Source organism: Onychostruthus taczanowskii, unplaced genomic scaffold (assembly GCF_017590055.1).
Source record: "Onychostruthus taczanowskii isolate IOZ18803 unplaced genomic scaffold, ASM1759005v1 scaffold64, whole genome shotgun sequence".
In the NCBI taxonomy this organism is placed as follows: Eukaryota; Metazoa; Chordata; class Aves; order Passeriformes; family Passeridae; genus Onychostruthus; species Onychostruthus taczanowskii.
In genome coordinates, this window is record NW_024504122.1 from 1089602 (window position 1) to 1109314 (window position 19713).

General features: G+C 43.4%; 1 protein-coding gene across 10 annotated transcripts in view; it reads right to left on the reverse strand.

Annotated features, from left to right (window-relative positions):
- TAOK3 (TAO kinase 3) overlaps positions 1 to 19713 on the reverse strand; it is a 77086-nt gene that overhangs the window by 34823 nt on the left and 22550 nt on the right. For 7 of the 10 annotated variants that reach the window (XM_041420524.1, XM_041420527.1, XM_041420525.1 and 4 more), the window contains exons 2-8: positions 8613 to 8702; positions 7239 to 7449; positions 4593 to 4664; positions 3600 to 3701; positions 3145 to 3190; positions 2420 to 2516; positions 449 to 562 (exon numbers count right to left, since the gene is read on the reverse strand). In XM_041420524.1, coding sequence (XP_041276458.1) covers positions 449 to 562; positions 2420 to 2516; positions 3145 to 3190; positions 3600 to 3701; positions 4593 to 4664; positions 7239 to 7358 — 551 coding nt within the window. In that variant the 5' untranslated portion in view covers positions 7359 to 7449; positions 8613 to 8702. Of the gene's footprint in view, positions 1 to 448; positions 563 to 2419; positions 2517 to 3144; positions 3191 to 3599; positions 3702 to 4592; positions 4665 to 7238; positions 7595 to 8612; positions 8703 to 19713 lie in introns of all 10 variants that reach the window. The other 3 variants (XM_041420529.1, XM_041420531.1, XM_041420530.1) reach the window with 1 other exon arrangement.

Here is a 19713-nt window from a genome sequence, read left to right on the forward strand (position 1 = left end):
CGGCCTCATTCTAAGGCTGGGCCATGGTGACCTCCCAGCACGGCCTGGGGCCTCTGCCACAAAATCAGTGGAGCGTGGAGCTGTGCTGGTCCTCAGTGCTGGGAATGCCAAGGAACTCAGGTGACCCTTCAGCAATGCCTTCAAAACAGGATTGAAGTAGCTGTGTGACTTCCAGTCCGATGACAGGATCCCCTTTCTCCATGAATGCCTCAGTCCCATCACTGTGGTAAGTGTGAGGTATTTTTAAGCCAATGGCACTGCAAGAGTGCAGCCAAGCACTGCACAGCCCTGAGGAAGGACAGACTTCCTGAAGACCTGGCCACAGGGATGTCAGGAAAACTCCTTGGCCAATGAAGATTTTATCCAGGTATTGTTACTGCATTGTGAAGCACTGGAAAGGGAAGAGAGCAGTTCTATAAAGGACTAAAGCACTGCAGGCTTCACTCACCAGTAAGGCGTTCCCACAAAAGAGTTGGCAGGGGAGACTATAGATGCAGACCCAAAATCAGCGAGTTTCACTTGACCTGGTTCTGTTAGAAGAATATTTCCAGCTTTAATATCCCTTTAACAGAGGAAAAAAAAAAAAAAGAAGAAAAATAAGTAATTCAGCATGATGCAAACTCCGGTGAGATGCCTTTGTCTGCAATTTGTAATGCTGGGACAGAGACACAGAGAGGAATTCACTGACAGTGTTTCACAGCAAGCCCAGAGTAACCTCCACTGCCCCATCCCCTGGGCAGCACTGCTTCAAAAGTAATACTATGGAATATTTCATCCACAAGTGCTACATCCTGACACTTCTGCTGCAGGACGAGTGCTGAAGTCTTGTGTGTGCAAGAATGAACACCTCAAAAGTACAAAAGAGACAGCACAGGCTGTCCCCTTTGCTGTCACCTCCCCTGTCCAACAGCCAAAGGGATGGAGCACCTCTCCCACAAGAAAAGGCTGAGAGAACTGGAATTGTTCAGCCTGGAAAAAAGAAGGCTTCAGGGTGACCTAATTGTGGCCTTCCAGCACCTGAAGGGAGCCTACAAGATGGAGAGGGATTTATTTCCTATTTACAAGGGATGGAGGAACAGGACCCAAGGAATGGCTTCCCACTGACAGAGAGCAGGTTAGATGGGAAATTAGGAAGGAATTCCTCCCTATAAGGTTGATGAGACCCTGGAACAGGTTGTCCAGAGAAGCTGTGGCTGCCCCTGGATCCCTGGCAGTGCCCAAACCAGGCTGGACAGGGCTTGAAGCCACCAGGGACAGTGGAAGGTGTCCCTGCCCATGGCAGGGGTGGCACTGGATGAACTTTAAAGCCCCTTCCAAACCAAACCATGCTGTTTCTACATCACGGCTCAACAGCCACATCAGCTATCAGGAACCTATCTGCCAGCCTTGTGCCTTCAATTAAATAATTAAAAAAACCCCAAGAATTCCCTCTTTTTCCACCCCCGGCGCCACGCGCGATCGGCCGCGCGGGGGCTGCAGTGCCGCTCCCTCGCCACCAGGTGGCGCCCCCGCGCCAGGTCCCCGCGCGGGGCCGGACCCGCGGGACCGCCCCAAAACCGCGTCCCCAGCCCCAAAAACCGCGTCCCCAGCCCCCAAATTGTGCCCCTTCTCCCTGAGCCTCGCCGTTCCCACTGGCAGAGGAAGTTCTCGCCGGGGCTGTGCGCTGCAGCAGGGCGCTGCTCCCCGCCCAGGCAGGGCTCACACTCCCTCCCGCCTGTCCCTTTCTGCCGCAGCTGCCACCAAAGCAGGGACGTGTCGCTGCTCCTCATTTCTGGGTGTGCAGATTGGCCTCCCCACCTCAGCAGGGAAAAGCTGGAATACCCTTTGGATGAAATCCAGGTCACAGAAGAACAGGATAGCTGGGGTTGGAAGGGACTGGAGATCACCCAGTGCAAACCCCTGGAGCAGATGACACAGGAACGTGGCCAGGTGGGACTGGAATGTCACCAGAGAGGGAAAATCCACACCCTCCCCGGGCAGCTGTTCCAGGGCTCTGCCACCTTCCATGGAAAAGTGCTTGGATTTCTCCTCAGGTAGTTTTATCCTTGACTTACACTTCCATCACCTAATCGTGATTCCATCACACCTCCGTGGCCTCCCTGCTACCAAAAACCAGACTGTGCATAACCAATACAGTTTTACTCATTCACATGTAAATATGAAAAAATATCTAGTCTTAGAAATATTCTAGCTCAGTGAACTTCTATTTATTCGGCACATTTAGGGTGATACTCTTCTATTAGTGTTCAGTGCAATATTCCTGTGTAGCCTTTGTTACCAGGGTCTGCACAGAACAATTGCCAACAAGGCAGAGAAAATGTTGGTAGAATAACTTTTTCCAAGGTTGGTAGAATAAGTTTCCAAGCAGCTTTGAGACTCCAGGGAGCAGCAGATGGAAGGGCAGCAGCTCCAGCCTCACCTGTGGATCCTACAGTGGGAGTGCAGGTAGGCCAGCCCCTGCAAGGCACCGTGGGTGATGGCAGCAATCTCCACCTCCTGGAGTGGCTTCTTGTGAACTATGGGGGGGAAAAAAATCAAGAAAATAAAACAAATCAGAAGAAATAAATGGGATATTTTTCTGAGAAAGTGTTTTTAAAAGAAAGGAATCTCACCAATCTGCTACAAGGAGAAATTAGGGAGGAATTCGGCCCTGAGAGGGTTTTAAGGTCCCTCCAAACCCAAACTGTGATCTTGTGATCTTGGCCCCTAAGGAACACTGATTTTTGTAAACTTTGGCTTTGATTCCCTATTTTGACTTAGATTTCCCTATTTCTTTGCAGGTGCTGTTCCACTGTTGAGGTGACATCAACCTCCTCTTCCAAAACCCATCTGTAATTATTCCTGCACACTGCAAGGTAAGGACAAAGGTGATCTCTGCAGGATTTTATTATGGATATTCCAAAACCAGGCAGCCTAAAGAGGCACAGATTACAGCAACATACCTGTACACTTTTACACCTTCATTTGACAAAATTAAAATGTGCATGCCAACTATCTGTAGCACTGGGAAAGCCTCCAATTGCTCCTAGAGAATGGAGCAGGACAGACAGAGCACCTGTAATATCTGCAAAACTCCACTCCACTCCCATCAAACTCAGTTGGGGGGTACTTGCAAAAAGAAAATCCAAGATATACCAAACTTACCTTCTAACAAATCAGAAGCTGATCCTAAACAGTACTCCATAACCAACTGCAAAAAAAAAGAGAACATCATGCCTTCAAGTATCTCTGGAAGCACTTGAAATCAGGAAACATCTTTACATTCCAAATTTAAATCACATGGTGGCTTTAACGCCCTGGTTAAGGAAAAAAAAATGCAAGTAGTAGGTTTTGTTAGCCTTCCATCAGAAGATGCACAATTTGACTTTACTGTAGTACTGCTCAGCACAACCCCAAAGCTATTTCAGAGCCTGTGCTGAGGATCTGAGTATTAAGGAAAAAAAAATGTAAGTAGTAGAGGTTTTGTTAGCCTTCCATCAAAAGATGCACAATTTGACTTTACTGTAGTACTGCTCAGCACAACCCCAAAGCTATTTCAGAGCCTGTGCTGAGGATCTGAGTGCTGCAGTGTGCATTTGCTCCACATGCCCCTCACTCACCCACGCCGTGTGCTCCTTCAGGTAACAGCCCTTGTACTCTATGGTGTTGGGGTGCTTCAGCTGCTGGAGAAACTTGACTTCTTTGATGATATCCTGCCATTTCTAATGAAAAAATAAAGCAAAAAGTATAAATACATTTCTCTTCTTAATCCTCTACATCCATTCATGCACCACACACTGGAGGACAGTCTGAAAAGGGACCATAAAACTATTTTACAATATGAAGATGGAAAGTCAGTGCTGCAAAAGGACAGCTGTAAATCAGTTGTCTGGATCCTTCCTGCACTGAGATACCCCCAAGATATATTTAATAGCTTGAGGACTACCAAAATAATTTTCTTCTTCATTTTAACTGCAATACATTTCACTTAAATGCTGCTGCTTTGCAAATTGAAGTGTTCAGTGGCTCAAAGTTAGTAAGAAACTACAGAGAGTAGCAGTGAGCTGCTCACCTTCTGTAACACAGCACAGAACCACTGACATTTGGGAGAAAAAGCAAGGAAAAATGAGTTTAAACCACCCCTGTTTGCTCTTAACAAACAAACACACCCTGTACATCCACACACCAGTCCAAAGGATCAGTGGGTCCAAGTTCCACACAAAAATAAGAGGAACCATTAACACACAACAGCTGAAATGAGACTGAGATTAGCAGCTCTTGGCAATCTGATAGATTCTAAAGAATTTCAGAGGGATGTGCTCCAGTGGCCAGTGTGCTCTTACCACACTTCTTAAGAAAATTATTTCTGACACAAGCCCCATCCAGGCATTCTGAATCCCCACTCGCTTCCTTCAACCGAACTATTTGCCAAAATTTGCATAAACTCATTTTCTCTCTGCAAACCTCCATGATTCCCATGGAAGGGAGCAGCAGTTCCTGCATTAAAAGCTGTTCTGTTGGGGTCAAATCAGAGCTGCAGCTCATTCCACTGCTCACATTTCCACTGGAGCTGCCACAGCTCCTGAATGCACAATTGCCTTTTTTCCTCTCACCTCATTTGTTTGCTTTCCACTGTAGGACATCTTCTTGACTGCCACCACCTCATTAGTGTGGGAATTCGTAGCCTGGAGTAGGGAAAGAGAAACATTGAAAAAAGCAAGAAACAAATTGAAAAAAGCTTCGTTTTCCCCCTCTCCCCATGGAGTGAGCTGTGCCTGTGGCAAATGCAGGCTTTTTTCTCCTATATCCTTGCAAGCTGCTGCACCTCAGAGACATCTTTCTCAGGATATGATTTACCACACAACTGTTAGGACACTTTTCCCTGATTTTATCTGGCCATATCCACTGTTCCTTCCTCAGACTTTGTGCTACTTCTCTACAGATATGTAAAAGGCCCAATATGCACCTACTGAGAAGCCTCAAAATACAGTTTTATTGGAATTACAGTAGAAACAGTTTTAGATGAACCTTTGGCAAAAATGTTTGCCAAAGAAACAAAGAGGTGTATCAAAATCCCCATGATTTCATCCAAATCCTCCATACAACACTGACATTCTTAAATAGCTATTTCAATTTCCAGCTTCAAGAAGATGATTCAACCTGGAATTTGTCTAAATTAAAAAACTTTCCTTTCACTGCACTAGACCTTAGTTTTGTGATGAAGATTATGCAGCCATTAAAATTCTACTTTTCTGCAGCCTGAATGATGCAGGGATGGTAATTAGATGCTAAAACCCCAGGTTTGGAAAGATCTCTCCCTGCTTGGACTGGCACTACCCTCATTTCTGCTTGTTAAGGGTAAAAAAAAGTCAAGCTTTTGGTCTTAAAACAGTTGCTGAAATCTCTGTACCTCCAACCATTTTTGGGACCAAAAAAAATTAGTGACAGTTAAAAGCTTCAACTATAATAGGAGCTAAATGTGGTAAATCCTCCTTTCAAGTGATGTATTAACTAATGACATTTTCTGAGGCATGTGGGGACTTCAAAGAAAAACTGTGTTGAGTGAAGCAGAGGGGCACAGGAATTACTGAAGGGAGGTGACACAGGCCCCTCACAGCTCACACTCCTCAAACGAGGCAGAGAAAGCTGAAAATGAGTAACTCTGGGACAAGGCAAAGCCCTTCCCCACACTTGTCACCCTGATTCAGCACAGAGAAGATCAAGAGTGTTTTACTCAGATGTATTTATGCTTTCTTTCTGCCTGTCCCATGAATTCCAAGCAGCTCCACCGTGCTGTCTGTCCTTTCAGCTGGGATTTGTCACTGAAGGACACACTGCCACCTTCCCAGAGCTGGGAGGGAAGTTCTGGCTGCACCAAGAGCTTGGGATGCTCCTGGCTGAGACAACTCCCAGGGTTCTGTGAGCACACCTAGGGAACAGCCATGTGCTGAAGCAGTTTTGGGCCTGCTTGAGATGATACCTTGAGAAATTATATTGTTATCCCTGAAAATACACATGAAATACTTAAGGTTCCTCTCCTTACAACAGTTCCACCAACACCTCCATCACTTCACACAACTCCAAACTCCAGTAAACTGGAATTATTAAAATAACTTATATTAGCTTATAATAATAGCTAGATGTGTCAGGGATCTTATCTTAATACTTTAATGTCTGATATTCAGAAACCCAGCTCCAGTGAACCTGATCCTCCTGAGTGGCTGACCATGGTTCCAAGCAGCTTTCATTTGGCTTTAACTGATTTTTTTAATATGGATTTTACTTCAGTCTCCCTAATGCCAACTGGATTGTAATTCCTTCCAATTCCAGTATTCTGGATTTGGCTTTGTTTGATACCAACTATAAAAGCACCATTTTTCTCATTTCCAGATTAAATTCTCTTGCCTGTATCAATGAGTGCCATACATCCTTCCTGTCTGAATTCCCATTCCTCTAAGGACTCTCTCTTTGCTTTTGCCATAAAGGAAATTGTAGAGATTTCCAAACATAAGAGCTCCACGTATCTTGAAATTCCAGTTTTGTAAATTAATTTTCAGCTGTTTATATTCAACTTTCAGCATAAAAACATAAAATACTTGGCCCGGACAGTTGGGTGCACTATTAAGACTATAGCAAACTGCTACTATAAATGTGTGGCATTCACATTCTCTGAAAAAATCCCTTCACCCAGGATTTTTCTCCTGGGAAGCTGAGAAGCCTCAGAGAAAAGGAAAACAATTCTTATCTCATTTGCTTCTCCTGTGTTGTGCTCACATGTGGAATGTGTTTGGGGATTGTTTACCCACAGGTGGTTGTTTCATTGTGTTCTGCTGTGAGTTGTTTTGGCTCTTTGGCCAATCAGTGCCAACTGTGTCACGACTCTGGAAGGAGTGATGAGTTCTATTATTATCTTTTTAGCATTCAGTAAGTATCCTTTCTGTATTCTTTAGTACAGAATAGTATTCTTTAATATAATATAGTATCATAAAGTAATAGATTAGCCTTCTGAGAACATGGAGTCAGATGCATCACTCCTCCCTACCACAGGGATCCCTGCAAATACAATATAAATACAGCTGGAACATTCAAAAGATCAGGAGTGGTTTGGAAACACTTCTTTTTGAGATGTGTTGTCACAAAACTAATGCACACAAAGCACTAAAAGCTCAAGGAACATCTCCTTCTACAAATGCTCAAAAGCCTCTAAAACATCACTTGAAATTACTCCGTTCTCCAAAAAAACAACCAACTCTACTTACAAAGTAAACTGCTCCAAAGCTTCCATGTCCAATTTCATGCAAACCCACGAATATTTCCTCAGGATCATCTTTGTAGAACAGGTCAGCTATCTCTGGGTCCTTTGGCACCCCTTTGCGCATGGTGAAGCGTGTCAGGAACTGCTCCGTGCTCTCAGGTCCCAGCCAACTGCTCCCCTCATCGACACAGCCGTGTGCAGACAGCTCTCAGCACCTGCTGGCAAAGTTCATCTTTCACCTGCTTCCCCTGCACGTGCTGCTGTTCACACTTCTGACAGCAACACCAGAGGAAACGCTTCCAGCAGCAATAGACTTCACCATTGCTTCCTCCTCCAGCCAATTCTTTTCAATTATTAGTCCTATTTAGATTGAGAGATTAAAACGCATTCAGGATACAACAGCTCTTTATCTCACACAGGAAGCAAGTGCTGCAGTGACACTGAAGTCCACTTGAATTCAAGAGTCCTGTTGCTATGCAAAACATCCTGTGACAGGAGTTTGTTATTCTTCACGCCAGGCTCCCAGTGTGTCAGTTTTTAGACTCTCTGTTGTTCCTCCTACTTTCCTGGGCTGTTTGCTTTGTTTCTCTACTCCCAATTGCCAGCTGGTGGAAAAGTCAGCTGCTATTCCACAGCAACACTTTGCAGCCTTGTAATTGTTATTTCTCATTTATTTACTCAGAGCTGCATGACAGCCAGTGCTGCTGGATTGTGATTGCTCCCAGCACATGGAATTGCTTTTGAAGAATCCTAAATTCCATTCTACAGGGCGCATCTTTGCCTCCTTAAATTCTTCCTTAGCACAGAACTGAGCTTTACCTAAATGAAGACTTTCAGTATTCACCCCCAAAATTTTATTTGTGTGGGAAGGAAAACAGAAAGAAGAAACATCCTAATATCAGGAAGCTTTCCAATTCTTAACAAAACATCTTGAAAAATCTGCATTGACTCATTAAATATTCATATGCAAAGCACTGATGGGGGCCTTTACTCATCTGCTTTTGGCTTGTGAAATGCAGCAGAGGAGCTGCAGCTGAGTCACTTGGAGCAGTTTCCATCAGGCTGGAGGTACTTTCACACCTGTGGTTCAGCACCTCCTTTACTGAGGCCACATCTTATCTGTGCACATCAAACTCCTGCAAACACACAGCAGGCCCATACCATGATACACACCAGGGCAACATTTAATGGGAGACCAGCTGAAATGTAATAATCAGACACATTTTCAACTAAAACACACAGAGAAAAGGCTTTAGAAGGTGTTGGACTTCAAGTGCCATCTGGATGAAAGCAGAATTTTGGCCTGGTGCTGAGACAGCCTCCCTGGCTGAGGGTCAGTGATGGAGCAAGGAGGAGAGGGGCAGTGAGAGGAGCCCACCTGGACAGCTGTGGCACCAACCATGCTCCGTGGCTCACATTCCTTCCAGCAGCATTGTCCCGTGCTCCCAGCCCTCCAGACTCTCCTACTCTGCAAAGAAAAACAAGAAACTGGATTTAGAAAGATGATTTTTAAGTTTTTACACCTTATTCTAACACACAAAACCACCACATCCAGTAAAGGCCAGTGACCACAGGGGAAGCACAAGGAGAACTGGCTGAGAATGCTAATGGGCCGTCTTTAGGTGAGGATAAACAGTTCTGTGCTCCAAAGCCTTTGGACTGTATATCACTGGAGGACAGAAAACCAGGAAAAGAGGTTAAATGCCAAGTTCTTTGGCTTTCATGAAGACTCTTAAGCTTGCTAGGGCACAGGAAGCTCCCTCTCAGACCCTGCTCTTTAGATCATCCATAAAAAGGACAAAGCTCAGAAAAAAATCCCCATCCCTGGAAGTGTCCAAGGGCAGACTGGACAGGGCTTGGAGCACCCTGGGACAGTGGAAGGTGTCCCTGCCCGTGGCAGAGGATGGCCCTGGATGGGCTTTAAGGTCCCTTCCCAAACCATTCCATGATTCTGTCAGAAGCTGACAAGGCTGTGTCCATTACTGGACTCTGTGTTCTGCCTGATGACACACAAGATTCCAGGGAAAGCCCTGGGCACCGGGAAGTCAAACACTGCTGAATTCCACCAGGGAGAGGATGAGCAGTGAGAAGATGGAAAAGGAGTGCCAGCCATGAGCCCCATCAGCTGCAATCAGGTCACAGTGAGAGATGTCCCCACTGCAGCCACCCACTCCCATGGGTGCAGGGACACCCCAAAGAGCCACTGCTGTCCCCTCAGGGGAGTGGGACACAGGGAGAGCTGGGAATAGCCTGAACTCATGGAAAATGGTATCCTGCAGCTACATGCACAGCAGAAATGCTTCCAAGTTAAGCACAGTGCAACAGTTACATTGCCAAAATCTGAATTAATAGGCACCTGATTTAATGACAAACTATCTCATGCTCTCCTTTATTAGGGAAAAAAATAAATGAGCAGAAATCTTTCTGTTAATAGCTAACATCACCAAAAATGTTATTTTTGTTACTTTAACTCACCACAGGCCAATAGTATCAAGCTGTTAAAAGGCTATTTGAAGAGCACCAAAAAAAGGCTCTGCGCTGTTTTGCTTTTAAAAAAAAAAAATCAAGTATAAACAAAAGCCAGATGAATGAAATTATTATTCATTTTCAGCTGATTGGCCTCACCCAAAGGTGCTATATTTACTACAGCTCTGCAGACAGGGCAAAGAATGCAGTATTTCAGGTCTGGCATTCTTCAGCCAACAGAAAAATCCATCTGGCTTTAAAAAAATAAAAACAAACTGATGGAGAAAACAGTTTATCCATCTCCAGTCAAACGAACCTCTCTGCCATTAAGAAAGGTTGTGCAGCTCCAGTATTCAAGGTATTTAAAATGGGAAGCTAAATGTCAATACTTAGAGTTAAGCCCTAAGTAATAATGTCATTTTCCAATTAGGGCAGACACGAGTAGTGAGGCAAGTAAATCTTCCTGGTAAGTCTGCTCAGCAGGGCTATTATTTCCCAGTAATGAAAATTAAAAAAAACTTAGGATGGAAAGTGAATCAACAGCAACCTGAGTTGTGCTGATTGAACATGAGCACAGAGCGATGCGCAGGATGCCACAAAGCTGAGAGCCCTCTGCAGACACCACCACAGCACCAGAGCCACAGTTTGGGTCCTGGACAGTGTAAAACACCACAGATACACATCACAGCTCTTCCCTTGAGGCTGGCAAGGTCACAAATCCTTAATATCACAACTCTCATCTAGATATGGAGACTGCAATAAAAATGGTTTAAATCAAGACAGGGCAGTGTAAGAGCTGAGTGCCATTAGTAGAAAAAACTTAAGTTGAAGGTATGGTCAATTTGAGCAGGACCTTTTCATCACCAAAGTGCTGAATTAATACACCAAGAAACAGTTTCTGTTAGAAGCCTGATCTCTGCTTTTCATCCTTGTAAAGTAGCATTTTGAGACCCTGCACGTCCTGAAGACCTCAAAAGGAAAGATCATTAATCACACTGGCAGTGACTTAGGGGGGTGACAAGTAACTCTGGATTTTGAGGGAGATCGGCATTCTATTCAGATAGAATATTCAATGCTAAGCAACCCTCCCATTTAAAAACCACGAATTAACTACTTTTGCTACACAAAGGTTCTCTCCTACCACTTAAAACTTCCAGGAGCTGTATTAATACCAACAAAAGCCACCTTGACTTGAATATAAGAACAAAACACAACTGGAAGCACCTTTAAGAGGAGCTAAACTGACATTTCCAAATAATCCATGGATCCAAAATGATGTCAGTCAATGAGATAAACTTGAGAACTCAGAGTGTGTGGCTTGTGAAAACCCAGCTTGAATTGCATCTCAAAGCACCACAGGGCTGTTTCAAATGTGCCCAGAAACTCACAAAATTAATTTTAGTTCCTAACTACACCAGGGTACTTCCCAAAACAAGGACAAAGTTTTCCACTCCATGCAGAAAAACAAACTACAGGAAACAGGGTGGACCAGCAGCAGATTCCACTCAGAGGAGGAGCAACATGACATGGCTCATGCACCCATTTTTAGATGCCTATTTTGAGGGGAATAAATTCACACCAGAATTATTTTCCCAAGAATGGTAAGCACAGAGCCCCATTTCATCACTTCAGTCTCTCCAAAACCTGGAACACAATGTAAAGAAGGAAATTCTGAGACAAATTCAGCTGATAACTGTTCTGAGTAAGAAACTGTTTGAGCTTGAAGTAAGGAAGGTGCTCAAGTTCCCCTGCAGTCCCCACCCACAAACTGACATGGTTTTGTTGGTTTGATTTGGGCAGGTTTTGTGTTGTTTTTAAGAAACTGGAGCTCTTCCCCTTCCCTTTAATTGGTACATATGGCTGGCTGGCCAGCCAAACACAAACACTTCATCCTGGGCTGATTGCTGATTCCCTCACATGAAGACCACAGCCTTGGATGAACAGCCCATTATTTCAGAGAAGCTTTTTGGAGAACACTCTGGAACCTCCATGTTTTAAGCTGTTCAGTGTCATTCCTCTGATTGTTAAGAATTGCTTTCCCAGATAACTTGATGTAAATGAACACAACATATGTGTTTTTTCCAGGCACTTCACCCATTTCAACGCTTAAACCAGTCAGATTCACATAGCTGGCACAGAAACTATGAACAGGGCATACAAAAAGCATCTCCACTACAGCCTTTGTTTGCTTAAATTAATCACCAATTCCAAGACACTCAGGAAAGATTTCGCTCTGGTTTAGAAGCAGCAAGTCCTCTCATGTCCTTCCCTCAGATTTCTCTGAAGCAAAATGATTCACTGAGGATGGAACTGGAACAGAAGGTACCCAGTGACCTTCAGCAGGAAGGACAAATATTCCTGAGCATTTGGGGCTCTGCAGGTATCAGGGCAGTGTCCCTAAGGGCACACAGCAGGAGGAGCAGGCTCAGGACACGGGGACACAGTGTGCCAGGAAAGCTGGACAGCCTGACCAGAACCACAGCAGCGGTACCAGCAGCAGCTCCTCAAACACCACCTCCACTGCTGGCTTTTCCAAGGAATAACTCCCCAGAACACCCAAGTCAATGCCACCCCCATTCCTATAAACATCTGGGTGCAGCCACAGCTGTTCACCACCTCCAGCTTCTGAGCAGAAGTGCAAGAATTTCCCTTTGGAGTGTCTGCTCTGCAGCGCACCTGGAATTCCATCCCAGTGCTGTGCTCGGGGGTCAGGGCAGCCCAGAGCTCGTGTGTGCACCAGGTCATGAGGAGTTCACACATTACTCATGCTAATAAAACCCTGAATCACAACTGTTCTGACCCAGGCCACTGCTGCACGCTGCCCCTGGGGTATGAATCCAGCTAATAACTTGCAGGGCTTGTTGTAGATAAATACCTTCACAAAAACAGCTTTATTTCCTGATGAGGAGCAGTAGTTTTAAAGGAAACATTCAATTTATAATTCCCCTATCATCATTATTTATGCAGCAAAAGACAATAAACTCATTAAAATATTATAATAAGACAACCATATTAAAAAAAATTTAAAAATAAAATCAGTGGGCCTGAAGTCAAGAAACAATCAGTTTTAGTCATCGGGAATGTTTCAACAAGTATGAAATCAAGCCACAGGCCAGCCCTCCCCAAAGGAATAGTCCCAGTTGTGCTCTGAAATTCCACTGCTTTGCTAAATATGTATAATCACAGCTACCCCAAATCATGGGCTACAGCCTGGGCTTCAGTTTAAAAGTGAAACAGCATCATCCTCACAATAGACATGTAATGAAAAGGCAAGAGGCACTGGGTGTAGCTTCCCAATAGTTTTCCTGTTGAATTCAAAACAATTTAATGAAATATGTATGCCCTTGTTAAGTTTAAGGGTAATTAGCGTGGCTTGGATTAGAACCTGTATTTTACCATAACATACAGAGAGCACTGTTAGAGTTTCTCAGGTTTATTTAACAAGATTAAACACTTTCAGTCATTAAATAAACCTTGCCTAATTAAAAATAAAGGGAAGAAAAAAGGGTTTCTGCTCCCAGCAACAACATTTCATAACATTTCATCATGGCACACTTGAAATAATTCATCAGTACATCTGGAAGGGAGGAAAGATCTGGGAATCATTTTAAACCCTAACATACATAAGTCCAAGTAGCATCATACACAGAAATACAAATTTCATCAGATCTTCTCACCAAAACATCTCTAAAAAGCATCACAGATGGGTCATGAAATTGAGAAAATTGCCTCCTATTTTCATCATCTTTTTCTTCTCTTTAATGTTTTTATCAGGCTCTTCATCATGTTGCTTAAAACTCCAGACCATTATAAATTGATGAGTATTATGCTGTGTGTGCTACTCAGAGGCACAAATAAGTCATTGGATTTGTTTGTGGAAGCCTCAAGAGACACCAGCACACTCAGAGTTTCCTACCTATTAATGTAATGGCTTCCAAAGAGCTGGATCCATTTTGTGCTTTAAAGCTATTTTTAGGTGCTTTTTAAAAAGAGTTTATATTATGCACCATCACATAATCAAGAAAAATAAAACAAAAAACCCAACCAGCAACTGACAAATCTATTCCCAGAGGTGTCCAGAGTGTCCAGGGTGACGGTGCAGTGAGATCTGAGCTGCTCCTGCTCACCTGCATTACAGCTCTGAGCTGCAGGATCCCCAGGGACACTGAAGCCACCACAGTGGCCACCAGGTCATTTAAATAGCAAACGAGGCTGAAACCTCATCTCCACCTCCAGTTCAGGTTTTCCTGAAGTCTAAGAAGTGACTGCCACAATAACTCTGAACACAATAAAATTCTTTGTATTTTAAAAGTAGTTTTCTCGTCATGACTTAGATGGCCTGACTTCTGATTTGTCCCTTAAAGGCAGAAAGGGACTGCTAGATTTAACTACCTGAGGTGAACATATAATTATTAGCACACAGTTACTGTGTGCTAGGCAAGGAAAAGGTGTGCTTTAGGACAGACACGTTAACATATTTATGTAAAAAAATCCTGGGATGCCATTTGGGGCAAAATGTGATTTCATTATATAAGTGCAGGGCAGTGAGTGAGTCCTGGTGTAGCTACATGGATTTTGTCATAACATTAGCTGACTTTGAAAAAGGAGTTTTCTATTTAAAAATCCTGTTTATTCTCTTTGTGCAAGAAAACGTAAACTCAGGTTCTGATTTTCTGGAAGCTGCCTCACAGTAAAAGTGGCCAGAAGGAATCAAGCAGGAGGTCCTTACACAAAGCAAGGAAACAGACACAGGCTGTGTGCATGAAGGAGGAAAAGAAAAGACATTCCCTGGCCAAGCAGGGTGAGAACACCTCTCACAACAAACCAAATTGTAGGGTTTAACTTTTTTCTTCTCTTTCAAGGGACAGGGGAAGGTGTATGCAAAGCACATTCTTCATGATTCTGAGAAAATCCAGGAGTCTTCACCATGACTGACTATTAATAAAATAACCCTCATAAAAGAACCCCAACATTAATTTTACAGAAGGTGGATTGCACAGGGCTGTGGATGCTGCTCCTCCTCTCCATGGATAAAAGGGAAAGGTTTCTCATCCTGCCCTACTGCAGCAGGTTTATTAAGCAGAGAAAGCCACAGCACTCCAACACATTTCCACAACATTCCCAACCTGGTTTTCCACAATTCCATGGTATCTATCCTCCAAGACACCTCCTTTTCACTGTGTTAGAGTTCCCCCTTTCTTTGCCCCCTGAATCTCTCCCTGCTACCAGTTCTCCTTTCTCAGCTCTCCTTCCTTCCTGCCTGCCCTGTGCCAGCCAGAGATAACACTGCAGGAAACAGCCTTTGGGACTGCTTCAGTTTATCATTTCTGCTCCACCTGCCCTCACTGACTCTCCTCCTGACCTATTTACAGGCACAACTAATTAACATAAATAACAGGAATTTGTTCCATGCTGGTACCTGCAGAAACAGCTACACCTGTTTCATTCAGGTGCCAAAGTCTGCTTCTAGTTTGACTTTTTCTAATTAAATGAGAAAAAGCTTATTTGGGAAAACCCAACAAACTCTATTTCACATGGGAATATTATTATTAAAGGATGATAAACTAAGTCTAGCAGGTACCAGCCAAGGAAATATCAGTCATTAATATTACATGAGTTACCCACTGGCTTTCTGAGTTTATTCTTTTATAACCTGCAATTTTTATGGCCATTAAGAAAAGACAAGGACAGAAGTGAAATATGAGTGGCTAACATCCAAAAATCTCCTGTGTCCAAGAAGAGAGTGTTTATCCTCTATGAAAAGAGCACTGGATGGCTGAAAGTCTGGAAAGAAGAAGGATCACGTGCTGGTTTTATTCACAAAGAACTCAAAGTTTGCTGTATCAGTCACCACATGTATTTGTAAGACAGCCCCCTCATGGATCCCCCTTCTTCAGGAACATTTGAACACCCGTGTGACAATCACAGCCCTTAACTGCATGCACAAGGTATCAGAGTTATCATGAAAATACTAAAGTATCATGGTTAACAAAGTAATAAATAGGTTTTTTCCTGCCACAATACAGCAAACCACCCCCAAACAGCATGACAGAGACTGCTGAGATGGAAAGGAAACCCACAGTGAATGATGCCAGTTTTCATGCAGGGTTATAACTGGGAATAATGAATGGCTCTTTCCCGGTAGGAGGCTAAAAGGGAGATCACACATGATGGGGGGGGGGAAGAAAATTTCAAAAGAAAACTAAGGAATAATAAGGAAGAAAAAATTTAATATATTGTCAAATAGGTCCATTGCAAGTTCCAGAGTAAAGCTAAGAAAGAATACCAAAAAAAGAAAAAAAAAAAAGCCCACACAAAAACCAACCCCAAACCAAAATCCTGCAGAATTCTAAACTGAAATAACTCATTTGCTTTAGCAGATTAAAAAAAAATCTGAGTTAAGACTGAAATTACAGCTGCCACACCATGTCATTATTACCATTAAGAGAATATACAACACCCAGAGACTCTTTAAACAACTGGATAACTGAGAGGTCCAGGTCTGTGATTTCAGCCTTAAGTTTTGTCACCTTGGGTTTTATCAGGGCAGGAAAGGCCCTTAATGTTGCTTTAATGCAGAAAAAACTACAATTTTAAATTAGAACTGGAAGGCAAACAAAAATTTGCTTCAGTGAGCACTGGAATCAGATGTGCAAAATGAACTTAACATTGCAGCTCAAGTCAGAGCCTTCTCCAGGCAGACAGAGTTTTGGTTCCACCAAAGGGAGTTGGCAGAGGCAGGGACAAGGAGAAAGTCACCTGCATTAGGATGCACCACTTGGCAGGTACCTGTCCCCTCAGCATTCTCTCTTCCCTATTATTTTAAATTAGCATTGCAGCATTGAAGAATCACTACAGAGTTTTAACTGATTTTAATTCTCATTTTAAATTATCTATGCTTAAATTTTGTTTTTCCACTCAAAATGGCACATGCGAGTTTCCGTGCTGCACCCTTGTGCACAGGGACATCCTCAGAGGAGCTTTAATGTGCTGAGATTTAATATTTCAGAGTGTTAAAGGCAGAGAGAAAAAAAAAAAGATCAGTAAACTCCAACTGCTTGGTGTAAAGAAAACAAGGCAGAACTAAGAGGAAAATATGGGATGTGAGTAATCTTCTCACAGGCAAAGAAAGTAGAGTCTGTCTCCCAGGACCTAGTGGGTCCTTTTAGGAAAAGTGGAAGGTGGATCACCATGGAAACAGAGTATTTTATGAGGTACTTCAGCAGTGCAATTTGCTATGATAGGAACATAATCAGGCGAGCAGCAGTTCCCTTCCAACCTACTAGAAAAGCTTTTAGCACAAACATCGAGTGCCTTTCTGTCTGCTGGAATTCCCAAAAAACGAAAAACGGATGCAGCAAAAGCCACCACGGGTATCAGTTGGAGAAAACATCACCCAAGCTCCAATTCAATTTTCTGGTCACTGTTGGAGCCATCTGAAGGCTCACAGAGCCCAGGAAAGGGAGGGGAGGGTCAAACTTCCTCACTGCTGGCCCAGCTTCTGTGTCAAGTCCCCAGATCACATCAGATCACCGCACAAAAATCCCGAGTGACAGCTTTGGGAGGGGGCTGCGGGGACAAGGGGAGCTTCTGGGGGTGGCAGTGACGGACACTCATGGCAGGGGGGACAAGCAAGAGAAATTCAGGTCAGAGACATCATTAAAACAAGAAAATATAATGAAAAGGATAGCAAAGCAAAATGAAAGGCCACCATAATTTAGAAACATCTCTATTTCTGCATGAGAAGCCAAGGAACTGGCAGCTGATGTTGGAACGTGTGCTCAATGGCTAACAAAAATTCAGGTTTATTGGCAAACACTGCACAGGAAGAACCATGTGGAGATTGCTCTAACATATGACTGAGCTTTATTTTTGCTCTAATGATAATTTACTATTTTGAATCGCCACCAAAAAAAGCCATTGAGCAGTTTTCTATTTTTGAGACAGCTGCTGGAGTAATGGCATAGATTTGTGTAAACTGAATTAGCAGCACCAAAAGGGTTTTGGTCACTTATCTCATAGATAACTTTAACTCATAGCAGAGATGATAAATCATTATGTTAAAAACACAGTCAAGTCCACCTTGAGCGACTCAGACCTGAGAGATCTCAGCAGCAGGAGCTGCTGAAATGCATTTGGTACAAAAATAGGGTAACAGACAGTAGCAGTAATATTTTCAGTTATTCTACACATTGCTGAATTTTAAATTAATTGTAACCACACAGGAAAAAGACCTGGGGGTTGCTGCAGACAGCTCTCTGAAAACATCTGCTCAGCAGGCAGAGGCAGTCAAAAATAGGCAAATGGAGCTTTGGGATAAGAAGCCACGGCCAAAAGTATGGATGGACATAAAAACATTTCATGTTTCTATTCTGATTATAGCAACAAAACCTTCTCAGTGATGAATTCACCCATTTCTGAGGGCAGGGCTCAGAATGCGAGCTCAGGTGACTGAGAGCTGCAGGGGCAAGCAGAGGAGTTTCCCTCCAGTGAGGAGCCCACGTGGCGGCCGAGCCCAGGACCACGGCAGAGCCCCAGCAGCACCTCCTGGGCTTTGTCCCCAGCCCCCTCAGCCACACACAAGTGCACCACACGTTTCCCTATGGATTTACTTCAGGAGCTCTCTCTCCATCCAGAATTTCACAGTAAATCCCTGGCAGGCTCCCACAGCAACCCAGCACGTTCCCTCCTCACTTCGCTCTTCCCTCTCCTTCACACACACCTGCTCAAAGCATCTGACTCCAAACCTGCTGCTACCCTGACAAGTAACAAAAAACCTGGCTTAAGCCACGTTTATTGTTCCTGGTAAGAAATTATCCTTGCCAAAGATTATAGTTCTATTTGCTATGGCACTTCAGTGTATTCCAATGTCTAGAGTGATAACTGAAGATAATGAATAAAAACTCTTGATTTATTTCATATTTCTGTGGCAAATTTCTGTAGCAAGGAAAGGAAAAACCTCTTTTTCCTTTCCGTAGATTTGTTTTCATGTAACAGACAAATTCCAGTTATACTTTCTAGGGCTCTTTGGAACTGTCAAACTTATTGCAAGGATGTTCTGGGAATCAGAGCCGTGGATCCTGGCACCACCAAGGCTGGCTCAGGACTGGTCCCCACTGACAAACATTTGACCATGGCCAGAGCTAAAACATTACAAATATTGCCATGAAACATCCCAGTGTTCCACAATTTCCTAATTTGATCTAAACAACTTTCTCAGAGCCACTTGAGCAGCTAAAGCCCAGTGCTTTCCAGAGACAGATGCTCAGGCATCACTTGACCACTTAAAGCTTTGTTTATTTGGACAGTTATTGAGATAAAATAGCTCCAAGCCACCATGACTGTGTGAGCAAGGCCCCAGTTACACAAATGTTTATTTACATCCTCTGCTGTAGCAAGGCTGTCTTTGCAGGGCAAAAAACCCTGAGATCAAGACCACCAGATAGGGCTGAGCATCCTTGATTTTCAGTCTTGAATTTTGACAGAAACTTCCCATTTTCCATTTAAAAAAATGCTCCACTACAGTTTTTTCCTGCAAGCCTTGCCTTGAAAGCAATGCTAAACAAAGCAGGCTTTGAAGGCTGTAGTAGAATTTCAGTATTGTAATCTTAAATCTCATGCAATTAAGCAATTATAAACTTTTCTAAGAGAAACCAAAATTGTCTTTCTGCTGAATAAAACATCTACAGTTCATTCCCTGATATGATCTCAATGCCCTACTTGTTACCTTTTTAACCAAGGGGAAAAAAAAAAAAAGCCTGAATGGAGATTAAACAAAACATGAGGTTTTTGTCTAAAGACAACTAATCTTAACTGCTACAGTAAAGCTTTCATCACCAGGAACGTCTCTGCCAACTGTGCTTTCCCCTGCAGGCGATGTTGTTGGACTTAAATCAGAAAAAAATCAGTCATTTACGTCAGTCTATTCCAGTTCTGCTTTCTATTAAGACAGACTGGAGTCCTTCCCCCAGCAGGGCTGGACAAGCCTCCTGTTTTCCCACATTTCGTTCTCC